Below are 12,257 nucleotides of genomic sequence, written 5' to 3' on the forward strand. Positions count from 1 at the left end.
TACCTACGCAAAATCTGATCATTCAAGATGACCTCAATGGATTTTTCCCCCCTCACTCCTCAAGTTTCACTCTCCTCGTCGAAAAAAGTACTTTGCGCCGCGTCCGGCGTCCGACAATTCAATCATCCAATAAAAATAGCTATTGTCTAGAGACAAAAATGTCGCTAGTCAAAAACTCTAGATAACAAACTCTACTATTGGACGTCGGACGCGGTGTGAATGGTGTGTGAATCCTCCATTATACGCTACATCGCAGTTCGCGTCCAACGGAAGTGCGCGGTCTACGGCAGAGACGCTCTCACGATTCACGATTCACGATTTCGGCGTGTTCTAGGCTAGGAGCATCGCCGATCGTTCACGGTGTCTCTTTTGCTTCGTCGAACGTATAAGTATTCATCCTAAATAACGTCCAAAGTCTTGCAAACGTTTTCGCTAAACGAGAGACTTTCATAATTTAGTGCTAACGTTAACAAAGTTGTGTTAATTGTTAACAATACAGACATAGAGCTTCAGGAAAATTATAGGAAAGAGGGATACCTCGCTGTTGATGTATCTCTCGGTGGGTGAATTGTGTAACAACTAAAAAACTTTGATAGTTGCCAGTATTTACTATTGGCTTCACGCTCGGTCTTGTTATGAGAACTTGTTCGAAAAGGGTGACGTGTAGAAAAGAAAGAAGGTGATATCATGCAAACCTGAACTTCTGTTCCATTATACGAGAAGAGGTGGTACGTCGCTTGTAAAAAGTAAACAATTTGGAACTATTGTTAAATATAAAGCAACAATGGTTTATGGCCATTGATCAGTGTTCAGTCATCAATCGACGTGATATTTTTCTTCGGCCACATTTTTTACTACATCTAAATAGATGCCATGGGTTTCGAAGGTAAGGATAATTTATTTATATTGTTACTTCGTCGAAATCCAAGCTCCGTTCAAGACATTTTATTTAGTGCCTGAATACACGTAAAAGAAAGTTGATACAAAAGCATCGCTATACGCAAGCTTTGATATACGTGTATAACAGATATGTTAACCCAAAGATCACAAGAATAATATGAAAAATAATATAAGAAGTATGATGTGCTTATGCATCATTTTATCTAATTATATATTATCTTTATTATAGAGATTTTATAAAAACAATGTCATATTATATGTAAACTATTTTCTTTTTTTTTTTCAAGACGAAAGAAGCGACTCGGAAGAGGAACATGATAAATCCAGAAGCAATTCTCCAGATTCGCAAATATCTGGTAGCAATGTAACGGGAAACAGATCAAAATCACGTTCGGCTAGTCCTAAATCTTCACCCGCTAGGTACTTAGTACATCTATTTGCTTGATTATCTCTGTATTTTTTAAATTGGAATTCTTTTATTTTAACTGGAATTAAATATTTTAGGTCGAATCAATCGTCTCCGGTGCGAAATGGATCACCGGCTTCTGTCCGTTCCAACGCGAGCTCTAGGAAGTCTTATTCTAGATCGCCATCCAGATCACCTTCGCCGAATGGATCTGTTTCACCGTTGAACGGCAAAAGAAGCGTATCTAGATCACGTTCTAAATCCCGTTCTCCGGAACGTACAGGGACGAGTGCGAGAGATGGCTCACAATCACCGGCACATTCGCATCGCTCTATTAAATCAGGCTCGAGATCTCCAAGTTCCTCTCATTCCTCGTCCAGAAGTTCTCGCGCAGCATCGAGAAATAATTCACGTTCCAGATCGAGATCGAATTCCCCAAACCCAAGCAATACTCCATCTAAATGTGCTTCGCCAAAGTCAAACTTTCAACCGTCTTCTAGATCTCCCTCGCCCCGGGCAATTTCCAAATCGCGATCTCGCTCGAGATCGCTTTCTCGATCCCATTCTGGCTCTCCAAAAGCCTCAGTCCTTTCACGCTCTCGATCGGGAACTCCCAAGTCTTTCCGTACGTCTAGATCCAGATCTAGGTCAAGATCAGAATCAGTTAATCCAAAAGAAGTTAAAGCTAGCTCAAGATCGAGATCAAGATCGAGATCAAGATCTCTGTCTAAAAAAGGTTCTCGTTCGCCATCAGCATCTCCAAATCGATCACCAATGATGGCAAGACAATCAAGATCACGTTCTGTGAATAGTTCTAGGAAAGGTTCTCCAGATTTAGAAAAAAGTCCGCGTTTTAGATCTCGTTCCAACTCGGCAGATAGAAAATCTAAGTCAAGGTCTAGATCAAGGTCTGGTTCTAGGAAACTGTCGATATCACCTTTGCGAGAAGGACGAGTTTTATCACGTTCAAAGTCCAAGTCAAAATCTAGATCTTTATCGGGTTCGAGAAAAGGCTCGCGTTCAAGATCACGATCAAGATCACAAAAATCAGGATCTAGAGGAAAATCAAGGTCCATATCAGGTTCACGTAAAGGTTCCGTATCTCCTGCGCACTCGAGAAAGAACTCCCGCTCAAGATCCAGATCCAGCTCGCGATCTAGTAAATCTAAATCGAGATCCCGTTCTGTTTCAAGAGCTTCACGATCGAGATCTCGTTCAGGATCCAGGAAGTCAGTATCGAGATCGAGATCGCGATCTCGTTCAAGGTCAAAATCTGGTTCGAAATCACGTTCAGTCTCACGTTCGAGGTCAAGATCAGGATCGAGATCGAAATCAAGATCGAGGTCCAGGTCAAGATCCAAATCGAAATCGAAGTCACGTTCACGGTCAAGATCGAGATCGAGATCACATTCTAGATCGAGATCAAGATCTGGATCAAGTGCCAGATCCAGGCATTCGTCGCGTTCGAAATCCCGATCTAGATCTAGATCCGTCTCCGGATCTAGAAGATCCAGAAGTCCTAGCAGAGATTCGGATGGAGTAGTTAGAAAACGAAATAGAGTATTATCGGACTCCGAAGAAGAAACTGATGAAGCTAAAGCAAAGAAGCGAATGAAAAATGACTTATCAGATTCCGAGCATGAAGATGAGAACGAAAAGAAGAAGGACGATGAGGGGCATGAAGAGAAAGAAGGTGAAGATGAAGGAAATAAACAATTAGATGTAACAGCTGTCAGTGAGCAACAGGATAATGAAGATTCTGACGATGGAATTATTACTAGTGGTGGAATGTAAGTATATATCTAACTACAATAGATCTAAAAAGTAATAATATTATAACAGCATTTTGAAGAATCAAAAAATGAAAATGCAATAAAATTTAATAACTTTATAAGAATGATTAAATCCAATATTTTCAGGGACGACCTGTCCGATTTCGATCGCATGTTAGCGCGAAAAAAAGAGGAACAATCCCGTAGGCGTAAACGAAAAGACATTGGTATCATCAATGATAACGACGATATCATAGCACAATTGTTATCGGACATGAAAGCCGCAGCTGAGGAGGATAGAAGGTTGAATCAACAAAATAGACCTGCCACGAATAAGATTGCCATGTTATCCAAAATATTGTCGCAGCTTAAGAAACATGACTTACAATTAGCTTTCTTGGAACACAACGTGCTGTCAGTCCTTACTGACTGGTTAGCACCGATGCCTGATCGTTCGTTACCGTCTCTTAAAATCAGAGACAATCTTCTAAAATTGTTATGGGAGGTAAGATCATATGAGATAAATTCTTTCATTATTTCTTCGATAAAAAATGTGTATTGCTTATTTATTTATTCATATCATATCATTTATAGTTTCCAAAAATTGATCAATCCTCGCTGAAGCAGTCCGGTATTGGGAAGGCTGTGATGTATCTTTATAAGCACCCAAAAGAAACTAAAGAGAACAAAGAGCGCGCTGGAAAGTTGATCAACGAGTGGGCCCGACCTATCTTTAATTTATCGGCGGATTTCAAGGCGCTTTCGAAGGAGGAGAGGATGCAAAGGGACCTGGAGCAGACGCCTCAGAAGAGAAGAAAAATCGAGGAAGGTGGATCCTCCCAAAAATCACAAGATATTAATAAGGCCTTGAAAGGAGATTCCAAGTACGGTCGTTGATAATAATCATTAATGTGATAATAATTATCATACTTTTATTGCATTAACCTTTATCTATCTTGCAGACCATTGAGACCGGGCGATCCTGGATGGGTGGGAAGGGCCAGAGTTCCCAGGCCATCTAACAAAGATTATGTCATACGGCCCGACTGGAAATCAGACGTTGATATCAGTAGGGTAGGTATTTGCACATATTCCATTTTAAATTTTTAAGTTAGTAAGTAAATAAGAAACTCTCACAGAGACCATAAATGCTACAACATATATGTTAGATTATTTATATCTATAAATTGTACTTAATTATAAATTATTTTACATTTAAATTTCCTAAAAGTTTATTTTCAAGTTTTTAAATTCACTTTTTCGAAATATTTACCTATGCTCTTGTTACATTCCAATTTTCGATCGTTTTCATTACGATTTCTCATTTCACCCAGCTATTAATGTTCAATGCTGCTTTTTCTTAATGTTTCCCTTCCTTTAACTATATAAAATTCCTTATAATTGTAATGATTTGTTATTCTACGCAGAGTACCAAGAAGCAAATGAGTCGATTCGAGAGGCACATGAAGAATTATATGGACAGCAAGCGTATGAAGTCGGCAAGAAGAGCAGTAGATATATCTATAGAGGGTCGCAAAATGTCTTTGTAATATCTACATGTTTCTTATGCTTTATGCGCAGTTAGACACTTGTGGCGATGTTTCCTGATGATTGTGTGTAACAAAAAAAAGTTATACGGCCTGATCGATTTAGTTCGTACGTAAATCTCGGGTTGCGAATTAGAGATAAAACATGCTCTTTGTTTTATTACATATTTGCAGACGATAGAGAATATGTAGTTTTATTTTACCAAGTCGATAGCAAAAGAAGTTATGCAATTTTGTTACATAATACAAGAAATAGTCGCAACGTAAAACACGTACGTTTCAATCGGATAGTTTCAATTAATTTTGACAACCCAGAGTATTTCTGGTTTAAGCATCGAAAGTGTTAAGTAATGTATTATTTTAGTCTCTATAAATAGGATTAAATAAAAGTGCATTCGTTAAATTTGTGTACATTTTGTTCTATACAAGCTGATATTAATGTCTCAAATGTATGCAATTGTAAGAGATATGGCTGTAGCATTGTTATATATATTGACAATCTCACAAATGTTGAAAGCCGAAAAGAATTTATGCTCTGTATAAGATTAATAATAAAAGGATGTGCTTGCTAGCAAACATTTTATATTAAAAAAATGCTGATAACACGGCGAAGTCTGTGTATAATTAAGAATATGTATAATTATATATTTCATGTATTTTTTTACATTTTTATATATTTTTTATATTTTAGATATATAAATATATATATATATATAATGAATTTTTTTTTATGCTTTTTTTTTTTTTTTATAAAATATTGGTCGTTCAAAAAGACAAGTTAGATGGCCGCACCAAGACTTCCGCCGTGCAAGAGGGCGGTAGTTTCTTAGTTTCTTTCCGGTTTATCGTTGAACGTGAGACACGATACAATGAAGGCGAAGGGAGAAGTAAGTAATTTTCATAAATTTTACGCAAGAAATAAACGAAGTCGACGCCAAAAGCTATCTTTCCTTTTTCCGAGCGTCAATTATTCACGTAGGAATTACGCAAAAGCGATAAATAGAGCTCTGCATCGTGATCCACGACGCGATATAACCTATAACTGTCCCATGCCGACGCATGGTCGCACAGCCCGAAGTAGATTTATTGATGAATTCGAATGAAATGATCGTCACGCCTTTCCTTTCTTTTCCAGCTGAAGGAATTCGAGGTGATAGGGCGCAAGCTCCCAACCGAGAAGGAGAAAACCACGCCGTTGTACAAAATGAGGATATTCGCGCCGGACGCTATCGTGGCCAAGTCCAGGTTTTGGTACTTTTTGCGCCAGTTGAAGAAGTTCAAGAAGTCCACCGGAGAAATTGTGTCTCTTAAGCAGGTACTCGTCTCATCATTGTTGACGAAGCTACGTCTTATTAGATATGTTCTTTGCAACCACAGTATGTTATACTTCCTGCATTTAAAATAAAATCACTGGAGGGAAGAAGAATGAAAAGTATAAATAGTTCAGCTACAGAACAAATTGTCAGTTGTATTGTCAGGAAGGAACGCAACGCATTGCCGTGTCCTTACTCGTATGCCCGATAACCGAGATATAATTGATTCTTTTAGATTCCTGAGAAGACCCCGATGAAAATCAAGAACTTCGGGATCTGGCTGAGGTACGACTCTCGATCCGGCACGCACAATATGTACAGGGAGTACAGGGACCTTTCCGTTAGCGGGGCAGTGACGCAGTGCTACAGGGACATGGGCGCTCGTCATCGCGCGCGTGCCCACTCCATACAGATAATCAAGGTGGAGGTCGTGAAGGCTGCGAACTGCCGCAGGCCCCAGGTGAAGCAGTTCCACGACTCCAAGATCAAGTTCCCGTTGCCGAAGCGAATCCAGCACAGGAATCGCATGCCGCTGTTCAGCGTCCGGAAGCCGCGCACCTATTTCCTCTAAGCGCGACACGGCGTTTTTGTACTGCAACGCCAATTCTATTCTACAGGAAATAAAGGGACTTTCAACATAAATTGCTCATAATTGTGACACGTTTTCTTCTCCTTCCTTAAGTACATCCATTTCAAAAACGGCGTGGAAAAAAAACTCAGGCTCGTTTCGATTGTTTGAAAATAGAGGAATTTAATTTAGGGGAGTTCGAGAATCGAGAGCTACACCAACTTGCGTCTCTTGCGTCGGACACGTGATGTGGATTTTTTTTCGTGTATTTGTATTATGAACGAATCGACATATTTCTGTCTCTCAAATGTAGATAATATAGGTCACGTGGTCACACTGGTCACGTGTAAAAAGCGCCCAGAATTCGCTTCGCGCATCCGTTATGACTCAAAACTAGGCGTATTATCGATTTACGCCATGCCTGCTTCCTGCGTTGCACGAAGATCCTGAAATCCTGGATAGACCTTCGGAGAAAACGCGCGACAAACGTAAGTAACCAGCGGTCATTCGCTTCGTCCTTAGCATGAATATCTCGATCCTCTCGTTCAACCCGAGTGACACACCGGGCAATCTTTCCCGTCGAGGGAATGTCGCTTTATTCCTTCGAGCGCGATACCAGCTGTTCGCGATATCACGTACATACCTACAACAATCGTGTATCTTTCGCGTCATGCGGGTGATGAAAGTTCGCGGAAATCCAGACCGGAGGACGACGGCGAGACGCCTCGACGACCGAACGTCTCGGTCGTTTTAACCTCGAAATAACCGCCGGGTGCCGGCGGCATCGTGTAACAAATGCGTCACGGAAGTTTATAACAGTGTCAAGTGTTTTGACAGTTGACAGATGATGGAACAGTTCAGTCAGTGCCACTCCTTCGAGTTCCCGCGTGATGTTCGACGAGGAGGACAACAACGGTTTGGTGCTCGGTGACAAGTACCTGGCGGTCAAGGTGCTGATAGAGATCTTCTGTCACGCCGACTGCGAAACCCTGTTGAGCTGCCAGTTGGTATGCAGACGATGGAAGATGCTGATGAACCACGTCTGGCACAAGAAGACCGAGCAGACGCTGGGCAAACCGTTCCCGTGGAACGATAAGATGCCCTGGACAGTATACTACCTCGCATGCACGAGGGAGTCGTACGAGAGAAACCTGGTGAAGAATCATTCCGGCGCGCTGTATATGAAGTACTGGAATTTAACTCAGAACGGCGGTGATCAATGGAGGGTCGAAAGACCACCTGCCGGCATACCGGACCTGCCGTAAACTGAAACACTATTCAAAAACAGACAGATCTGTTTTGCAACATGACCATTGTACTCAAGTATAAACTATAGTTCTGGAGGACGAAGGGATCCATTCACATATCCTGGACACTTATCAACCATCTACAGAGGTATCGTCAAGCTTTATGCGATGGAAATTATATGTATGGAATTATATATAATTGTAGATTATATATAATGTCATTTATGTTATAGGTAAGCGAATGGTACGGCTGCCGATGGGACTGTCCAGCAGAATATCAATTGAGAGTTAAATTACTTCGTCGTGACAATACAATGATAGATGAATTTCTATTTCGAGAAGTTCTAGAAGGAGAGAAACTGAATCGATGGCTGAAGGTGGGTATCCATAAAATTAGTTAACGGTTTTACTTAAATACGGGATACTATCTCCAATTTATATTTTTTTGTATGCTTTGTTGTACACAGATTGCACACGTATTTAAGAATAATGGATCTGGTCTTAGACGGATTATCTTCGAACACAGTGGAAAGGATAGATCATATTGGGCAGGACATTATGGCAGTAAAATGGCCGGGGCATATGTTTGTGTGAGAAGTCCATGAGAAAAAAATTTTAAAATAAAGAATTTTATGTAATAAAACAGAGCATACAAAGTGTGAAATGTATAAAGTTTTATACCATTTATTATTATGTTTTTTATTATTAGTTTTTTATTATTAAATGTGTAATTTGTTAAAAATTATTGATATACAATATTGCATACAATAATAAAAGCTGATTTTTAATAAAATGAAAATTTATGTAAAAAAAAATATGCGTGTAATTTTTTTATACGTAGAGTGTAATCGAAAGGCTATTTCGATAAGGTTTTGAGGCGCGGAGTCTTGGTGGCACACAGATAACTCTTTCGGATGGGGGTTCGTGTAGAGGCGTCCAATTACCCGGAAACCTGTATTTTCCCATTCGAATAATACACCGTGTTCTTTAATAGCGATTAAACTTCTATTGATCGCTATTTTATCTATATCTTGAATTAACATCTTAAATCTTGCTGTATTATGTAGCAGTCTATGGATAACATGTACACACTTGCTAAACTTAACAAGAATTTTGTTATTCTTCGGTGTATTTTGAATGGGTAGGTACTGATGATAAAAGAATTCCTTCTACCATGTCCAAATAAACGTAATGATACAAATAATTTTTATTGCTTGCCGTTAGCTTTTGCGGTATCAAATATTCCGCTTGGTTTAATAAGTTATCTCATATCTTGGATATATCAATTGTAATTATATGCGTTACTATCGCTCTATAAGAAAAAAAGTATCGGTAAATATATTAGTATTAAGTGTGTTGACAGATGATGGGACAGTTCAGTGCCACTCCTTCGAGTTCTCGCGTGATGTTCGACGAGGAGGACAACAACGGTTTGGTGCTCTGTGACAAGTACCTGCCGGTCGAAGTGCTGATAGAGATATTTTGCCACGTTGACTGCAAGACCCTGTTGAGGTGCCAGTTGGTGTGCAAACGCTGGAAGATGCTGATGAACCACGTCTGGCACAAGAAGACCGAATGGACGCTGGGCAAACCGTTCCCGTGGAACGATAAGATGCCCTGGACAGTATATTATCTCGCATGCACGAAGAAGCCGTACGAGAGGAACCTGGTGAAGAATCATTCCGGCGATGAAGAGTCTTTCCGTCACTGGGATATAAGTTACGACGGCGGTGATCGTTGGACGGTCGAGGAACCACCTGCCAGCATGCCGGAACTGCCGCAAACTGAACCGTTGTTCAAAGACAGACAGACCTGTTTCGCAACGTCTTATGAGCAATGCACCAAAGTACAAGTTATAATTCTGACGGACGAGGGGATCCATCCATATATTCTGGACACTTATCAACCACCTATAGAGGTATCGCCAAGCTTTATACGATGGAAATTATATATAGGAATTATATATGATTGTGGATTATATGTATAATGCCATGTATGTTATAGGTAAGCGAATGGTACGGCTGCCGATGGGACTGTCCAGCAGGATATCAATTGAGAGTTAAATTATTTCGTAATGACAATAAATTGATAGATGAATTTCTATTTAGAGATGTTCTAGAAGGAGAGAAACAGAATCAATGGCTGAAGGTGGGTATCCATAAAATTAGTTTACGGTTTTATATAAATGGAAACTCTTAAATACAGGATACTATCTTCAATTTATATTTTCTTATATGCTTTGTTGTGTACAGATTACACACGTGTTTAAGAATTATGGACCTGGTCTTAGACGGATTTCCTTCGAGCACAGTGGAAAGGATAGATCATTCTGGGCAGGACATTACGGCAGTAAAATGGCTGGGGCATGTGTTTGTGTGAGAAGTCCGTGAGAAAAAATTTAAAAATAAAAAAATTTATGTAATAAAAAGTCAGTTAATTCCAACGAAACAAAGAGAATGCAAAATGTTAAATATATAAAGTTTTATATAAATAATGTAATAAAAGTTTAATATTACTATTTAATAAAAACTAATTCTGTAAAATTAATTTTTTATTATCAAAAGTGTAATTTGTTAAAAATTATTGATATACAGTATTGCATACATAATAAAAACTGATTTTTAATAAAATAAGAATTTATATAAAACAAGATATGCCTGTATTTTCTTTATACATAGAGTGTAATCGAAAAGCTATTTCGATTAGGTTTTGAGGCGCGGAGCCTTGGTGGCACACATCTAACCCCTTCGGATGGAGACTCGTGTAGAGACGTCCGATTACCCAGAAAGCAGTATTTTCCCACTTGAATAATACACCGTATTCTTTAACAGCGAAACTACTATCAATCGCTGTTTTATCTATATCTTGATTTAACATCTTAAATCTAGAGTCCTATATAAATCTTACTGTATTATGTAGCAAGCATGTACACACTTTTTAAAGTTAACAAGAATTTTGTTATCCTTCGGTGTATTTTGAATGGGTAGGTACTGATGATAAAAGAATTCCTTCTACCATGTCCAAATAAACGTAATGATACAAATAATTTTTATCGCTTGCCGTTAGCTTTTGCGGTATCAAATATTCCGCTTGGTTTAATAAGTTATCTCGTATCTTGTATATATTCATTGTAATTATATGCGTTACTATCGCTCTATAAGAAAAAAAGTATCGGTAAATATATTAGTATTAAGTGTGTTGACAGATAATGGGACAGTTTTGTGCCATTCCTTCGAGTTCTCGCGTGATGTTCGACGAGGAGGACAACAACGGTTTGGTGCTCTGTGACAAGTACCTGCCGGCCGAAGTACTGATAGAGATATTCTGCCACGCCGACTGCAAGACCCTGTTGAGGTGCCAGTTGGTGTGCAAACGCTGGAAGATGCTGATAAACCACGTATGGCACAAGAAGACCGAGCGGACGCTGGGCAAACCATTCCTGTGGGACGATAAGATGCCCTGGACAGTATACTATCTCGCATGCACGAAGAAGCCGTACGAGAGGAACCTGGTGAAGAATCATTCCGGCGCAGAGTCTTTGCGCCACTGGGATGCGACGGTTCCGTGGGATAGGACTTACGGATGGTTGGTCACCGAATCCCCTTGGACGGTCGCGGAACCACCTGTCGGTATGCCGCAACTGCCGCAAACTGAACCACTGTTCAAAGACAGACAGATCTGTTTCACAACAACTCATAAGGATTGCAAGAAGGTACAAGTTATAATTCTGAGGGACGAGGGGATCCATCCATATATTCTGGACACTTATCAACCACCTATAGAGGTATCGCCAAGCTTTATGCGATGGAAATTATATATAGAAATTATATATGATTGTGGATTGTATAATGTCATGTATGTTATAGGTAAGCGAATGGTACGGCTGCCGATTGGAGTGTCCAGCAGTATATCAATTGAGAGTTACATTATATCATAATGACGAGACAATAATGGATCAATTTCTATTTAGAGATGTTATAAAGAGAAGGAAACGGAATCAATGGTTGAAAGTGGGTATCCATAAAATTAGTTCACGGTTTTATATAAATGGAAACTTAAATAAACGCAGGATACTATCTTCAATTTATATTTTCTTGTATGCTTTGTTGTGCACAGATTAAACATGTATTTAAGAATTATGGACCTGGTCTTAAAGGAATTACCTTCGAGCACGGTGGAAACGATAGAGCAACGGGTGTTTGGCGAAAATATAATAACGGTTGTATAGCTGGGGCATGTGTTTGTGTGAGAAGTCCCTGAGAAAAAATTTAAAAATAAAAAATTTTATGTAATAAAAAGTCAGTTAATTCCAACGAAACAAAGAGCATACAAAATGTGAAATATATAAAGTTTTATATAAATAATATAATAAAAGTTTAATATTGTTATTTAATAAAAACTAATTTTGTAAAATTAATTTTTTATTATCAAACGTGTAATTTGTTAAAAATTATTGATATACATTATTGCATATAAATTATTGATATACATTATTGCATACATA

The 12,257-nt window shown here is 39.0% G+C and overlaps 3 protein-coding genes and 1 pseudogene across 7 annotated transcripts; all 4 read left to right on the forward strand.

The window, feature by feature from the left end:
• Window positions 1-274: 274 nt before the first annotated feature.
• Window positions 275-5,028, forward strand: LOC139808368 (uncharacterized). Its single transcript, XM_071770262.1, has 7 exons — window positions 275-886; window positions 1,188-1,320; window positions 1,405-3,096; window positions 3,226-3,583; window positions 3,673-3,962; window positions 4,041-4,152; window positions 4,506-5,028. Exons 1-7 carry the CDS (start codon window positions 874-876, stop codon window positions 4,626-4,628), a joined length of 2,721 nt encoding a protein of 906 aa, XP_071626363.1. The 5' UTR covers window positions 275-873; the 3' UTR covers window positions 4,629-5,028.
• A 346-nt stretch (window positions 5,029-5,374) lies between these two features.
• On the forward strand, window positions 5,375-6,580 carry Rpl18a (ribosomal protein L18A). The gene is made up of 3 exons (XM_071770281.1): window positions 5,375-5,512; window positions 5,761-5,940; window positions 6,174-6,580. The coding sequence occupies exons 1-3, from the start codon at window positions 5,495-5,497 to the stop codon at window positions 6,507-6,509; spliced, it is 534 nt and encodes a 177-aa protein (XP_071626382.1). The 5' UTR covers window positions 5,375-5,494; the 3' UTR covers window positions 6,510-6,580.
• A 254-nt stretch (window positions 6,581-6,834) lies between these two features.
• On the forward strand, window positions 6,835-12,205 carry LOC139808375 (F-box only protein 44-like). Of its 5 annotated transcripts, none has more exons than XM_071770278.1 (4): window positions 6,835-6,994; window positions 9,106-9,671; window positions 9,758-9,901; window positions 10,006-10,300. In XM_071770278.1, exons 2-4 carry the CDS (start codon window positions 9,117-9,119, stop codon window positions 10,141-10,143), a joined length of 837 nt encoding a protein of 278 aa, XP_071626379.1. In that variant the 5' UTR covers window positions 6,835-6,994; window positions 9,106-9,116; the 3' UTR covers window positions 10,144-10,300. The 5 variants fall into 5 exon arrangements, with proteins under 5 accessions (XP_071626379.1, XP_071626381.1, XP_071626377.1 ...); XM_071770280.1 differs by having other exon boundaries at window positions 6,845-6,994; window positions 9,117-9,671; XM_071770276.1 differs by lacking the exons at window positions 9,106-9,671; window positions 9,758-9,901; window positions 10,006-10,300 and adding exons at window positions 10,948-11,537; window positions 11,620-11,763; window positions 11,870-12,205 and having other exon boundaries at window positions 6,851-6,994.
• LOC139809063 (F-box only protein 6-like) lies at window positions 7,355-9,092 on the forward strand (annotated as a pseudogene).
• Window positions 12,206-12,257: the final 52 nt, after the last annotated feature.

This window comes from Temnothorax longispinosus, chromosome 2 (genome assembly GCF_030848805.1).
Source record: "Temnothorax longispinosus isolate EJ_2023e chromosome 2, Tlon_JGU_v1, whole genome shotgun sequence".
NCBI classification, from domain to species: domain Eukaryota; kingdom Metazoa; phylum Arthropoda; class Insecta; order Hymenoptera; family Formicidae; genus Temnothorax; species Temnothorax longispinosus.

Coding starts and splice junctions, on each gene's coding strand:
- LOC139808368 (XM_071770262.1), top strand. Junction 3,584..3,672: donor TTCTAAAATTGTTATGGGAG/GTAAGATCATAT, acceptor TATCATTTATAG/TTTCCAAAAATTGATCAATC. Junction 3,963..4,040: donor GCCTTGAAAGGAGATTCCAA/GTACGGTCGTTG, acceptor TCTATCTTGCAG/ACCATTGAGACCGGGCGATC.
- Rpl18a (XM_071770281.1), top strand. Junction 5,941..6,173: donor AAATTGTGTCTCTTAAGCAG/GTACTCGTCTCA, acceptor TGATTCTTTTAG/ATTCCTGAGAAGACCCCGAT.
- LOC139808375 (XM_071770276.1), top strand. CDS start 10,962: ATGGGACAGTTTTGTGCCATTCCTTCGAGTTCTCGCGTGATGTTCGAC. Junction 11,538..11,619: donor CTTATCAACCACCTATAGAG/GTATCGCCAAGC, acceptor TGTATGTTATAG/GTAAGCGAATGGTACGGCTG. Junction 11,764..11,869: donor AACGGAATCAATGGTTGAAA/GTGGGTATCCAT, acceptor TGTTGTGCACAG/ATTAAACATGTATTTAAGAA.